Source organism: Theropithecus gelada, chromosome 13 (assembly GCF_003255815.1).
Source record: "Theropithecus gelada isolate Dixy chromosome 13, Tgel_1.0, whole genome shotgun sequence".
Lineage (NCBI taxonomy): Eukaryota > Metazoa > Chordata > Mammalia > Primates > Cercopithecidae > Theropithecus > Theropithecus gelada.
The window spans coordinates 7,507,736-7,521,947 of record NC_037681.1 but is presented as its reverse complement, the minus strand read 5'-3'; the positions used below and the strand labels follow the sequence as shown (position 1 = coordinate 7,521,947).

The window sequence follows — 14,212 nt, the reverse complement described above, 5'->3', positions numbered from 1 at the left end:
GTCCACTTGCCCAGGCCAAATCCTGGCGGATATCCATTATGGAGCCATTTAAAAAAACCATGGTGCAAACCTACTTTATTCTAGTCAGAGCCTTTTCCTGGGCATGGGCTGCTGGGCGCGACTTCGTGGCAGACAGGGCTGCACTCAGCTTTGAAGTCGGAGCAGAGATTTCCATCGGGTGATCTTGGAGATAGGATGAACATCTGTCTGAGGGCCATGTCCCCAGTTCTTTTTACTCAAAGGCACCTGGAACTCCTTGTCTTTTCTTGTTTTTATCACGGGCTGACTCCCTCACTCCTGCCAAGTCTTTACTTATCCCTTAAGGCCTGGAATCATTTAAAAACAAGCCATTAAAAATCAAAGCAGCATCAGAAAGGTGGCTCGTGGTTAGGAGGAAGCCAGGCCTGCGTCCAGGGCCAAGTGCCACGGTTGGAGCTGGAGGCAAGGAGCCCTCAAGTCCCCAGTGTCACAGTCAGCAACTCTCAGCCTCGTCGTGAAGACTTCAGGGGAGAGGAGCCATTGGTTGGGGGCTGGAAACGCATCCAGCGCAGGCTTTGCAGGGTGCTGGCCATGGGGAAGCCTGTGCCTTTACTCAGGAGTTCCTGGTTACAGTCATTTAAAGGAGAGGCGCCTTGCCCTGCAGTTGGTTCCTGCCAGGGTTAGCAGTGGCTGCTCATCCCTGCCCCCCAGCAGGCCTCGTGTTCTTGGGAGTCACATTGTGTACAGCTGGGCCTGTGGCCCCCAGTGTGGCGCTGCTGAGCCCATCACTGGGAGGACCGCTGACCCCCTCCCACCGTGGCCACCAGGCAGCTGCTGCTTGTTTGCATCCGTAGCAACAGAGACCAGATTCAGAGGACAGACTGACCCCGTCAGCATCAGGAAGCCACGACCAGTGTGCCCGCCACTTCTTTGTACTTTTAGTTTCTATATCCCTGAGGGCAGAGCCCAACCCAGCGTTGCCTCCTACACAACAGGATGTCCCGTGGCACCTCTCGCTCTGGGCACCACACCAGACATCCATGCTAGGAGGGCCGGCCACACGGGAGCCACGCTCAGCCATGTCAGTTTTAGGCATTCTTCATCTTGACCTTTGGGAAAAAGCATTTCCACACATCTGACCTCTCTCTCCGCTGCTCGTTCCAGCTCTAAGTAATAGCTTGTTGTTAAATCCCACATATTTGCTAGGAGCTTTCGCTTTATCAAGTGTCAGCTGAAGGCCAGGATTCCAGTGAAGCCGCCAGAATGTCTCCCTCCTGCTGTCTTTAGGGACAGCCTGTGTCAGGGTAGCCAAGGCCCCAGCCCCCTGAATGGGCCCTGTGGCAGCTCCCACTGTCCACGCCCCAGGCTCCTTGGCTGAGCCCTCCCGAGCCTCCTGACACCCAGCCCTGTGGGTTGCTTTACGTTGGACTCACACAGGGCAGTCGGTGGAGGCCGGCACAGATGGGATGGTGAGCCTTCGGCCGCCGTGGTGCACGTGCATGTGCTCTGCACGGTGTGCACTCTCAGCCCAGCCTTCAGCCTCTGCCCAGCAGACAAAACACAGTCTCCTCGGTCTCTCCTGGCCAAACACATTGCCCGCCTTTCACTGGAGTATGGCTTGAGCAGCTCCAGGACATTGGGAGGTGGAGATCCAAGTGCCAGGGCAGGCTCCAGGCAGGCCACCCTCCCAGTGTGGCCCCACCGTGGCTCTGGCTGCACTTTGCTTGTGCTGTGCTGGTTTGGGACAGCTTGGCTGCTTGTGGAACATTTATCAGAACAGGACAGCAGGCATGGTAACAAGAGCAGGACCAGTGCGTGCCTATCATCTTACATACCCACTCTTCTCGCTGCTGCAGAGCCGAGTGCCCGGTGCCTGGGAGCACAGAACTGCCGGCCCAGCCGCTGCTTGTGCTACAGGGTCACCCCTGCCCTTTGTCAGCTCCCAGGATCCCGTGACAAAGATGGCACATGGGGGACTGAGACAGACACAGGTTTACCGTCAGCCAGACCTCAAGTGTTAACTCTGTTATTCTTCTCATACCACTGTGGAAATGTTTCAGGAAACCATTGTCACTTGATATTAAAGTGTAGATTAAAAAACAATACAATTATCCCAAAAGGCAGCTCCCCAGAGGAGCAAAGTTATGGTTTGGTATGTAAGTTTCCTGACTTTTTGCCATGAAAATACATGTATCACTGTCAGAAATTAGATATGCCTTCATATGCAAGGCTCTCACCTCCATTTCCACTCTGCATACCTTACATGGCCCTTCAGGCCTGGCCATGGAGACCACGGCACAGGCGGTGGGGCGTTCTGTTTCCTCATCAGCCTGCCAGCCCTACACCGTGGGATATTTTAGCTTGCATCAGGAGTGCAGGTTTTTCATATCATAAACAGTGCTGCTGTGAAATCCTTACCTGTACCTCCATTCTGACTTGTCTGATTATCATTATTTTATATGTGTATGTATGTATGTATGTGTGTGTGTGTGTATATATATGTACTTTTGAGACAGTCTTGCTCTGTCGCCCAGGCTGGAGTGCAGTGGCATGATCTCGGCTCACTGCAACCTCCACCTCCTGGGTTCAAGCAATTCTCCTGCCTCGGCCTCCCAATAACTGGGATTACAGGTGCCCACCATCATGCCCAGCTACATTTTGTATTTTTAGTAGAGACAAGGTTTCACCATGTTGGCTAGGCTGGTCTCAAACTCCAGCCCTCAAGTGATCTGCCTGCCTTGGCCTCCCAAAGTGCTGGGATTACAGGCGTGAGCCACCATGCCTGGCCTGTCTGATTATTTTAGGATTCATTCTTAACAGGAAACTGCTGGGGCTACAGGCTTTTTTTCCTTCTCTGTCTCTGTCTCTCTGTCTCTTTCTATTTTTGTCTGTCTACCTCTGTCTCTCTCTGTGTCTCTGTGTCTTCCTGTCTGTCTCTCCCCCTCTAGAATGGAGAACAGCTTTGTCTACAAGCCCAAATCACCAAGACGTGGGGCTGACTGTGTGAGAACTTCTCCGGCCCCCCATTCGCCTCCCTATTCTGTGCACTGGGGCCCTGCCCCCACCAGCCCTCCACACAGCACGGGCATGTCACGAGGGCCATGCCCTGCGGGACCTGAGTTTGCAGGCTTCTCTGGTACCAACTATGGCAGAACGGGACAGAAACCAGGGGACTGTGGGTCCACTAGCCCAAGCCAGGAGTGAAGGCTTTCCCTGCACGGAGCACACTGGGGTCCTCTGTGTCCTGTGAGTGGGATCGAGAGGTGTAACTCCCCTCCAGTGGTCCCGCAGGGGTAGTCACCTGCCCCAGGAAGCACCTGTGCATGTCAGCCAAGACAGCTGGGTCCGTCTAGGTCCTCGGCTTCCTTGGCCATTCCACAGCGTGCAGCTCAATGAACAATGACATTCCCTTTGAAGCACCGTCTCCCCTGGACTGCGGGTCTCCTTCTGTTTCTCAGGCTGCCCCCTCTTGGCCTCCGTCAAGGCCCTCTTCTGGGTGGCGTCCCGCAGGCAGGGCCAGGGCGTCCTCCCTCCTCACTGTCTCCCAGGCCACTGCACCATCTACCCTGTTAGCTTCAGGACAATTATCACGAGCCTTTGTTGAGGGCCTATTCTGTGGACTTAGAGCAACTGCTTTATAGACTATGAATTGTCTTACTTCGTACTACAGCTCTGTAGACCATACAAGCCTCCACCACCCCATCTTCTCATGTCTTGGGGGCTCTGTCCTCCACTGCTTCATTTCTATAGTCTTGGGAGCTTTGATTCAGGTTTCATCTGGTTTTTCAGTTTTTTAGGCAGGAGGGTAAACCTGGCCCATTACCATTACGGTCAGAGCAGAAGTTCATGACCCTCAGTGGACACGATGATAGATCGGAGGCTCACAGTTGCCATCTTGGCTATGGTCACAAACACAGGTCACGCACCTGGGAGCTAAGGGCTTTGCCACGAGACTGCATTGCCTCGTAGATCAGCTATACATACATGACCCCAGATCTGCTGCCCAGGCCAATCCCCTCTGAGTTCCTGGTTGGCGGCACCAGCACCCTCATCATCCACACTGAGACATTTCCAGGCACACCAAATACTGCGTGTCCAGCAGCGAGCTCATGGCCTCTCTGGTCTCTTGCTCCTGTCTCTCCAACAGCCTCTCCATCTGGCCAAGGCTGGAAACTCAGCCCATGCTCCTCCCTCAATGTCCTTCAGACCTAATCTTGTTGGTGGAGAAGGGAATGATGGCCCCCACACGTATCCAAGTGCTGATCCCGGAACCTGAGAATGTGTCATCTGACGTGGCAAACGGGAGAAGACCCTGAGATAGAGATGCTCCTGGATCACCTGGGCCACCTCAGCCACAAAGGCCCTCCCGAGAGGGAAGCAGAGGCCAGAGTCAGGGAAGGGGATGGGGTGGTGGAAGCAGAGGCGAGAAAGAGGAAGACGCGCCACTGCTGGCCTTAACGTGGAGGGGGCCAAGGAACGTGGGCAGCCTCTAGAAGCTGCAGAGACAGGGAATGGAGTCTCCTCTAGACTCCCAGGGGGAACACAGCCCTGCCACACCTTGATTTTAGAACTTCTGACTTCAGGACCTTCTGTGTGATTGTAAGCCCCTGAGTCTGTGGCTGTTCATTTCAGCAGCTGTGAGGAACTTACACCACGGTGTGGTGGCTAAGCACGTGGTCTCTGCATAGGCTGAGTTCGAAATACCCATCCGCAGGCTTGCGAAGGTTGAAAGCGTTGTTCTGGGGAAGTGCCCAGAGCTGGGCCCAGCCATGGTAGGCTCTGCACAGGGCGAGTGCTTCAGTCACAGGTGCTACAGTCGCGGCTGCTACTCCTACTAACAGCCCCCTGAGCGTGTCCAGGTCCCCTCCTGGCTCCCTTGCCGTCTGCCGGTGCAGGCTGGGCTCCCTTGCACTTCCTGATGGGTTCCCTGCAAAGCTGGCAGGTCCTGGCGTGTGGCTGCCTTCTCCCTGCCCGTCTTGCAGGGATCCCGTGCCCTCAGAGTGAAGGCCCTCTCCGGAGGCCCCGCACAGCCTGTCCTCATCCCATGGGGATACTGCCCCCTTTGCCTCCAAACCCTCACTTCATCTGGCCTCCCACATGAGCTGGCCCGGGCTCCTCTAGGCCCACCACCTACCCTCACCACCTCCCTGCCGTGGCTTGAGTGTCCCCTCTGAAATTCATGTTGAAATTTAATCCCCCAGACGCAGCGCTGAGAGGTGGAGCCTTTAAAAGGCAGTTAGGTCATGAGGGCAAGGCTGAATCATCACTCGTGTATCCCTAGACTCATGGGAGCGGGGCTGGTGGCTTTCTAAGAAGAAGGAGCAGGACCTGAGCCAGCACGCCCAGCCCCCTCGTCATGCAATGCTCTGCGGAGTCCCCACCAGCAAGAAGGCTGTCACCAGAAGTGGCCGTGCGGCATTGCACTTTTCAAGTCTCCAGAACTATAAGAAATAAATTCCTTTTCGTTATAAATTACCCAGTTTTAAGTATTCTGTCGTGAGCAACACTAAACACACTAAGACGTTCCCTAACAAGCCTGCCTTATGCCTTTCGAAGCCCTCCCAGCCACACCCAGCCCAGGTTGGGTACCTGTGTAAGGGGCCTGTGCACGCTGAACTTCCCGGGGCTCCTGCATGCTTAGAATTACATGTCCAAGCCAGGCACAGTGGCTCACGCCTGTAATCCCAGCACTTTAAGAGGCTAATGAGGGCAGATCACTTGAGGTCAGGAGTTCAAGACTAGCCTGGCCAAAATGGTGAAACGGTGTTTCTATTAAAAACACAAAATAGCTCAGCTCACTGCAACCTCCGTCTCCTGGGTTCAAGCAATTTTCCTGCCTCAGCCTCCCCAGTAGCTGGAATTACAGGCATGCGCCATGACGCCTGGCTAATTTTTGTATTTTTAGTAGAGATGGGGTTTCACCATATTGGCCAGGCTGGTCTCAAACTCCTGACCTCATGATCTGCCCGCCTCAGCCTCCCAAAATGCTGGGATTACAGGTGTGAGCCACTGCACTCGATATTGTGCCACTGCACTCCAGCCTGGGTGACAGAGCAAGACTCTGTCTCAAAACAACAACAGCAAACAAAATAATAGCCGGGCGTGGTAGTGTGCACCTGTAATCCCAGCTACTCAGGAGGCTGAGACAGGAGAATCGCTTGAGACCGGAAGCAGAGGTTCCAGTGAGGCGAGATCTCGCCACTGCACTCCAGCCTGGGCGACAGAGTGAGACTTCATCTCAAAAAAAAATATGTCCAGTGTTTGGCCACCTGGATTGCAAGTCCCACACAGTCACAGGCCATGGTGTTCCCCATGGGGGAGGGAACACCAGGTTCCTCGAGTGTCAGTGTGTAGCCTGTTGTCCCTGTGCTGGACCTGCTTGGTAACTATTTGAGTGGGTGAGTGAATGACCCTAAGATCCTTCCCACACGTTTCTTCAGTGGACACTGGAGAAAGCAGCACGGGGACACCCTCTCCTCTGCACAGATGCCTGCGGCAGGGAGGGCCTGGTGGAGAGTGAGGTGGCAGCTTCTCCTTCTCCCTCCCTTGGGGTGTCTCTGCCCTCATACTCGCTCTCCAGCCCCCACCTACACCTCCATGGATGGTGACCCATGATCCGGACCGGCTCTGGGGAGTTTTCTAGAAGGAAAGTGATCCTGGCATTGTTGGGGATACCTCCTGGTCCCTGTCTCCCTTCATGGAGAGGGCAGGTGTCCCGGGCAGACAGAAGACCCTGGAATCCATCCGTGGGAAGGAATGCCCCCTTCCAGCCTTGTTCCCACACGGTGCTCAGCCTTTCCTGCTTCTTCATGTAGCCGAGGGACGAGGTCCGTGAGGGGCTGCCCTCTGGACACCTGGCTCTCTCAGGAGCCTTTGAAAATCAAAGGTTTCTCTCACAGTGTCTGCATTGCAATGGAAGTCATTTGAGACTTGGAGTTACCCTAGAGACACAAGGGGAGTCTCTGGGTTGCACCTGCTCATTCTGCCAGGCGCACTGGCTTTAAACAGGAGGAAGAAATCGTTTCTGACTTTGTAGACGCTGCCCGCGTAGCATGCATGGTTTTAGGCTCTGGTCATGATCACTGGTCAGGGAGGGCTGTGACCAGCCAGGGAGGGCCAAGTAGGTGGCTGGCAGCATGCAGAGGTTATCAGTTAAGCAAGGCCAGACCTGGTCAGTGAGTGATGAGAAAGCTGAGAAGCTTCTTGCTCCTAAGCTAAGAAGCCTCTTGCTCCTAAGCTAAGAAGGTGGTGTGAGGCCAGTCAGGGTATAGGGCTGGCTGCCTGCCTGGGGCAACTTCCAGGTGGCTCTCCCTCCCATCTGTGTGGTTTCTGCTTCTAGTGCCTTTCACTTACCTGAGGACACACACTGGGGACACAGGCACCTTCCCCATTCAGAGCCAGGCAGCCCCCGCACCCCGCCAAACCTGTCTTTGTCCAAGGTACCTGCAACCTGGCCGCGTCCTCTGCTCCAGTTTCTGCCAGGACCCCTATTCTGCCCCTCGTCAGGCCTAAATGGGATCCTCGAGGAAGGGAGGAGACCCCTAGCTCCCTCCTTGAAGGGAGATGGACCCCTTCCTCCTCCAGGCTCCCCGACAGCCCCTCTGATGGGGTGTCCTGGGGCTTCCAGAGCAGTACCACAAACTTAGGTGGCTAAAAGCAACAGAAAGTTGTTCTCTCACAGCTCTGGAGGTCGGAAGCCCCAAGTCAAGGTGTGGGCAGGTCTAGTTCCTCCCGAGGCTGAGGGGAGTCTGTTCCAGGGCTCCCTCCTGGCTTTGGTGGCTGCTGGCATCCTCAGCACCCCTTGGCTTGTGGATGCATCACTCCCGTCTCTGCTCCGTCCTCGCGTGGGCTTCCTTCCCTTCCACATCCCGCTCCTCCTCCTCTGTCTTGTAAGGATACTCATCATTGGATTTGGGGCCCGCTCTAAAAGGATGATCTATTCTCAGGCTCCTTACCTCATATCTGCAAAGACCCCTATTCCAGATAAGACCACAAGCACTGGTGCCAGGGCTGGGACTCGGACAGATGTTTGAGAGGGACACAGGTCAGACCCCTCTGCCATCAAATGCCTCTGAACAGGAAGACAGGACACTGTCCTAGGGAAGGCTGGGGCAGGGCGAGCAAGCTGGGTGGTTGAGGGACCTGGGGGCAGCTCTGCCCTGCACGGGCTGGGGCTGAGGATTCTCCATGTAGGAATTCCCTTGGCAAGACCATGATGCCACCCAGATTCCTCCCTCACCCCCCCCACACTGCCCCCAGAGAGCACAGCGCACCACTGATGCTGACCGTTCCTCGGGTCATCTCCTCGCTTAAAAAATCCTTGAAGCTTGGAGCACTTTGGGGTCTTGGGGGGAGGGGGGGCGCCCTGTGACTCCCGGTCCTCTTGGCCTGCTGCTCTGTCTGCTGTCATGGGACTAATTTTCTTTAGGGATTAATCTCCAGTTCCTGGGGATGCTCTTTTTAAATAAGCTCTGTTTCCTAGCATGAAAGATTTCGTGTGGATTTTTTTTAAACAAACACAATAATAATTAATTCAAGGTCTAAGAACAAAGCGAGGTCTGGAACACGGCCTCTCCACGTCCTGACTATAGCGTGACGCTGACCAGCCTGGACGCAGGCCGTAGAAGGCTCCCTGAGCTGCTGGGAAGGGGCTCTCGAAAACCACCTCAGGGCAGGGGTCCTGGGCTGCCAGGCTCCCTCCCATGATTGGAGAACCATTTTGACAGTCCAGGTAGGCACGGCACTTTGGAGGCCAAACAGCCCGGCAGCTGGGGAAGCACAGGCACCTGTGGATGCAGCCTCACCTTGCATTTCTCTTTCCTTTGGATGGAGTCTCTGTCTCCTCACTCCTGTCCCCTCTTGTCTGTTTCCAGGATACCTCCTCCTCGGCAGGATCTACCCCCACAGCTGTCCCGCGAGCTGCCTCGGTGTCTGGAGAGCAGGGCACGCCTCCCAAGGTCCAGCTGCCCCTCAACGTGTGAGCTGCCCTTTGTGTCTGTCGGGGTCCCGTGCCTGCAGCCCTCCCTCCTGCCTGGGCTGGCCTGTCCACGTGTGGTTTCCGCAGGGGTTTTTCCATGTGTTACTAGTTGACCAGTATAGTTATGTGCATCTAATAACACCACTGAAAGGAGAGTGTGGAAGACAAAAGTCTAGCAGTTCCTTTTGATGTTGATGTTTCTAGGACATTTCTTCTAAGCAGGGAGGATATTCAGAGTATTCACAATGCAGGTCCCAGTCAACAGGAGAGGAGCCAGCCGTAGTGTGGAGCAGGCTCTCCATAGCATGGAAAGTCCGAGATTGGGGGGGAGAGGCAGGAGGGAAGCAGGTGCGCAGAGCAGCGGGTAGTCTAGGAGCTTGGGCAGCCAGTAGTCACCAACTGCTTGGAGGTGGTTCTGTGTTTCAGCCTCCATCCCAGGGCCACACCAGCGCATGCCAGCTGCATCTCATCCCCAAATATAACCAGATGAATCAGTGCTAGGAAGTGAGATACTTATCTTGTTTAGAACATCTGCCCAGTTAAATTACAGCTCTTAACAGATAAGTGCAATTTTAAAATTCCCCATTTAAATCATGCTCTGAAGAATTAGACTCCCTTTTGCTCTTGTGTTTGGCAGAGCTCAGCCACTGGAATGACTGTGTTAAGGTGAAGTCTATGAACTTGGCAAACAATATGACAAATACAGAAAGCTCTGTCAATGCAGGCTGGGTCAGAGGTCAGAGGGACACTCAGAACCTGTGTTGTTGCAGAACAGGATGTATTTCTTTTTTTTTTTTTTTTTTTTTGAGGTGGAGTCTTGCTGTGTCTCCCAGGCTGGAGTGCAGTGGTGCAGTCTCGGCTCACTGCAAGCTCCACACCCCAGGTTCACGCCATTGTCCTCCCTTAGCCTCCCAAGTAGCTGGGACTACAGGCGCCCGCCACCACGCCCGGCTAATTTTTTGTAATTTTTAGTAGAGACGGGGTTTCACCGTGTTAGCCAGGATGGTCTCGATCTCCTGATCTTGTGATCCACCTGATTCGGCCTCACAAAATTCTGGGATTACAGGCGTGAGGCACTGCACCCAGCTGAACAGGAGGTATTTCAAGCAAAAAAGCATTTTGAAGAGCAACTTGCCAAGCTTCAAAAGGTCTAGAAGTAGCTCAGCTGCTGGCACACGCTCAGCCACCTCTAAGCCCACTGGAAACGCCAGCCTTTCTCCAGTGGTCGGCAAGAAAGCTGGAAAGTATCCTCCCACTGTGATTAAGCAATGTAATGAAAGGAATTTGAAAGGTGCCTATTTTTTACCTAGCTTCCTGAGCAGGCTACTTCCGGATGCCTTGAGACTGATATTCAAGTTTTCACCAGCACTGGACAAAAAAAAAAATACTCCCTCCATCTCCTGCCATGCTCCTAGCTCAGTTCTGGCAGCTTCAGGCAAAGCTGGTGTCAAGAAGGCACATGGGAGGGTGGGGGGTGATGGGTTCGCTCCTCTTGAAGAATTGGATGCAGAATGCTATCTGAGGAAAGAAACCTGCGCCCACAGGGGATGGCCCTGATGGAATTTCCCAAACGAGAGGCAGGACGCAGGTCAGGTTGCTGAGGCCATGAGTGCTTCAAGGGCAAAGCCCAAATGGGTTTGTTTTGGAGTCCCATGACCAGCTGAATGCCTGTACACAGGCTCTCAGTAGCTGCCACTTGTTCTATGAGAGCAAAGGCCTCCCCTTCCTGGGTGCAGAGGGCTCCCCAGCGTGAGGCGAGCTCAAGGATTAGCCATCCGAGAAGGCTGCTCTGTCCTGGAGACCCAAAAGGTAACAGTTCCAGGCATGTCGCCCCTCAAGAGTTGTGAATATTCTGGAGGCCTCAACCGTGGACAAACCTCCAGGTCCCAGATGGCTTCTGAATTTGGTGCAGGTGTGGAGGGACCTCTTCTTCACCCAGTTCCCCTGCCCTGGGGGACAAGGTTGCTGTGACCTCTAGCCCTCCACCATCTCCCTCTGGGCTTCTCCCCCAGGGGAGGGTACTTTCCACTCAACTTGAGATTTGGGTAAGAGGGAAGGGAAACTTATGTGTCGGACAACATCCTTCTAAGGATGACAAGGATTTAGGTAGGAATGTGTCTGCAGGTGACACAGCGGCCCTCCATGCAGCAGCTGGATCATGGGCAGCATGACCTGTGACTGGTGATGGTCCGTTCCATGTGTGTTCGTGGCTGTTATACTGAGATACTGAGTAGCAGTCACACGCCAGGTAACATTACATATGTTACAGCAGCATGCATGATGCATTCTGCAAACATGACATCCTTTATTTTATCCCCAGAGAGGAAAAGATCAGACTGACCTCATCAGTTTATGAGGGAGGGGAATTAGTCTGACTGCTCACCTGTCTTCTTCCGCCGTAAGACGCTGGTATTCCCACACGTACCTTACCTGTGGCAGGTACCTGGGGTGGGGGTCTGATCTAACCATTGTTCCCAAAATAGTATCTGTAAGTCACGTTCAGAAATCTGAAATTGAACATGAGATGTGCTGTCGTTGCAAAAACAACCACAGCAAACAACAGTGCGCTGCTGCCCGGAGAATGATGGCTTGGGGACTCCAGCCAGGGCCCAGATGGGGCTGATGTGAAAGTCAGCCATGCAATGACTTCAGGAGACCTCGTTCCTGATCTTCGTAATTGCATAGCTTTGACCTCTCCAGGCCACATCATGTGCGCTGAAACATGAGTCCTTGAGATTAAGAGGTCTGATCCCACACGGTTAGCATGTCGATGGCTGGATGATGTTCTTGCCCCTTCTTCCAGCATGTGAAAGGCTTCCATGGCATGGATTCCCTAAGGGCTCAGTTGCCTGGAAACACAAGAAAGGTCTCAGTTTGCTCACCCAGTGCATGGAGGCGACTGTGAGTCTGCAGAGACATCTCTCATTCCTGCACCCCCTTTCCACCCCCTACTGTGTTGAGAATTCCACTGTCTGGCCCTGGGGCTTGTCCGCTATTCCTCTGACAGACCTGCTGTGATTTGGGAAAGCAGAAATATGAGTGTCTGCTCCTAGAGGCCATGCTCCTGGGCACGGCCAACCCACCCAGAGGGTCTCAAGGTTGATGAAACGCTGTGAGTAAGTTGCCCCTGATTCGGAAGGGTTGATTCTCACCTCCACTTCTTCATGGGCATCTTAGAGCCACTGCCTGATGTGAAGAACCAGAGGAGGCAGGGAGAGGGCATAGGGCTACCCTGCAGGAGCCATCCAAGATGTCCCGTCATCACCTACAGCAATGGAGGAGGTGGAGGAGGAGGAAGAAACATGCATCAGACAGACATGCCTGGGTCTGGCTTGATCTGCGTGCTTGCAATCCGAGAGCAACGTAACTCTTGGCACAGAGCCTTGGTCTGGGACTGCATGTCAGCCTGCCATCAGAGAAGGAAACTTCCACAGTCGATGGGTGCAGTTCATCACCTGCAGGGAAAACCAGGTGCCCTGTGAGGTGCATGACCACCCAGATGGCACCTGAGGGGCCTGGGAGTCCTATCCAGGAGCCCAGAGGAAGACTTAGGGAGAGGAGGGGGTTGGCCTGCAAGAGGGAAAGGGAAGCCCAGGGGAATGGTGGTCAGCAGTTTTCATCCTCCCCTGCTAGGGTGCAGACCAGGGTCTCTGGATCTGGTGGTTGACATTGGTCATGTGAGACATGCTCTCTGTCATGGCAGGGATGACCTCGCAGGCCTTGATGTGATCCGGAGTGGCCTCCTCATGACCTCCCACTGCCATTTGTGCATGTGGTCAAAAGGCCACTAAACCAGCCTCAATAACAACAGTCCCCACATTCTAGGACACAGGAAAAGGACTGCTGACCAAACCATGCCAACACAAGACAGGGGCACCTTCCACTGCAAATTCAGAGAACAGGCTGGTGCTGCACTCAGCCTGCAATGGACTGGATCAGCGTGAGTTCAAGACAACAGACTTGGTAAAATAAGTCCCTGCCAGGCTTGGAACGAAGGCTTGGAGCAGCAAAATCACTGGGTACTGCTCCCAAGAGGTGTCTTAGAGGTCATCCATCCAGCCTCCTCTGACAGTGCCCAGCCTTGTGGTCAGCCTGGCCCCATGGTCAGCCCTTCCAGGCATTGGCGGCACCATCCTCCGGATATTACAGACAGATGCGACCAAGAATATGAGAGTGAGCCTGAGAACCACTGGAGGGGTGAGTGCTCTTCATCCCCACCTCTTCCACCTGCACCTCTAGAGAGAGGGCAGAGCTGGGACCCCAAGCAGGTGGGGAAGTGGAGGAGATGCAAGTGGGAAGAGCAGAGAATTTTATTGAGAGAGTCTCTGGATGACATAGAGCCTGGCGGGCAAAGGTCAGAGATGTCTGGGGCCGCTGCAGGGCCGGTTGCAGTGGAAGGAAGGAGATGCAGGCCCAGGTGGTAGCAGCACATCCCCAGCGATACCAGCATTGTCTAGGTTGGGTTTCCTGGAGGCAGACCCTGAGATGGGGAGGTTTGTGGGGAGTGCTCTCAGGACACACCTGAGCTGTGGCTGAAGGGAAGCCTCGTTGATCCTCAGGGTTCTGGAGCCAAGACAGCCCTGCGGAGTTTCCCCATTGGAAGTGAGCCAGTGCTGGCTTCAGGCTGCCCTTTGAAGAGGTAGTCATGGGTGATGATGCGCCCTGAGGGAAATTCCCAGCACAGCCACCACAGTGAGTGATCAGCCACTCATCGCCCTTCAGAGGCCCGAGGCTGGGCATCCCTGGGCCCTGTCCAGTGGTGGGGCTTCAGCCTCAGAATGCATCTGAAACACAGGCAAACCTCATTTCGTTGCACTTCATTTTGTTGTGCCTCACAGAGAGTACATTTTTTTTTTTTTTAACAAATGTAAGCTTTGGGGCAACCCAGCATCCACCAAGTCTAGTGGTGCCATTTTTTCAACATCATGTGCTCACTTCGAGGCTCTGTGTCCCATTTTGCTAATTCTCATAATATTTCAGACTTTTTCATTATATCTTTATGGTGATGTGATCAGTGGTTTTTGGTGTTACTGTTGGAATTGTTTGGGGCACCATGGACCATGCCCATATAAGACAGCAAACTTACTCAATAAGTGATGTGTGTGTTCTGATGGCTGCACGGACCCACCGTTCCCCCATCTCTCTTTCTCTCCTCGGGCCTACCTTTTCCCTGAGATACAACAACATTGAAATCAGGCCATTTAGTAACCCTCCATGACCTCTAAGTGGTCAAGCAAAAGCTAGAGTCGAACATCT

At 54.0% G+C, this 14,212-nt stretch overlaps 1 protein-coding gene across 1 annotated transcript in view; it reads left to right on the top strand.

Moving 5' to 3' along the window:
• Positions 1 to 14,212, top strand: part of SH3RF3 (SH3 domain containing ring finger 3) — a 371,252-nt gene that overhangs the window by 276,214 nt on the left and 80,826 nt on the right. The window contains exon 5 of the mRNA XM_025353961.1: positions 8,853 to 8,956. Within this exon, the coding sequence (XP_025209746.1) occupies positions 8,853 to 8,956 (104 nt within the window). The remainder of the gene's footprint in view (positions 1 to 8,852; positions 8,957 to 14,212) is intronic.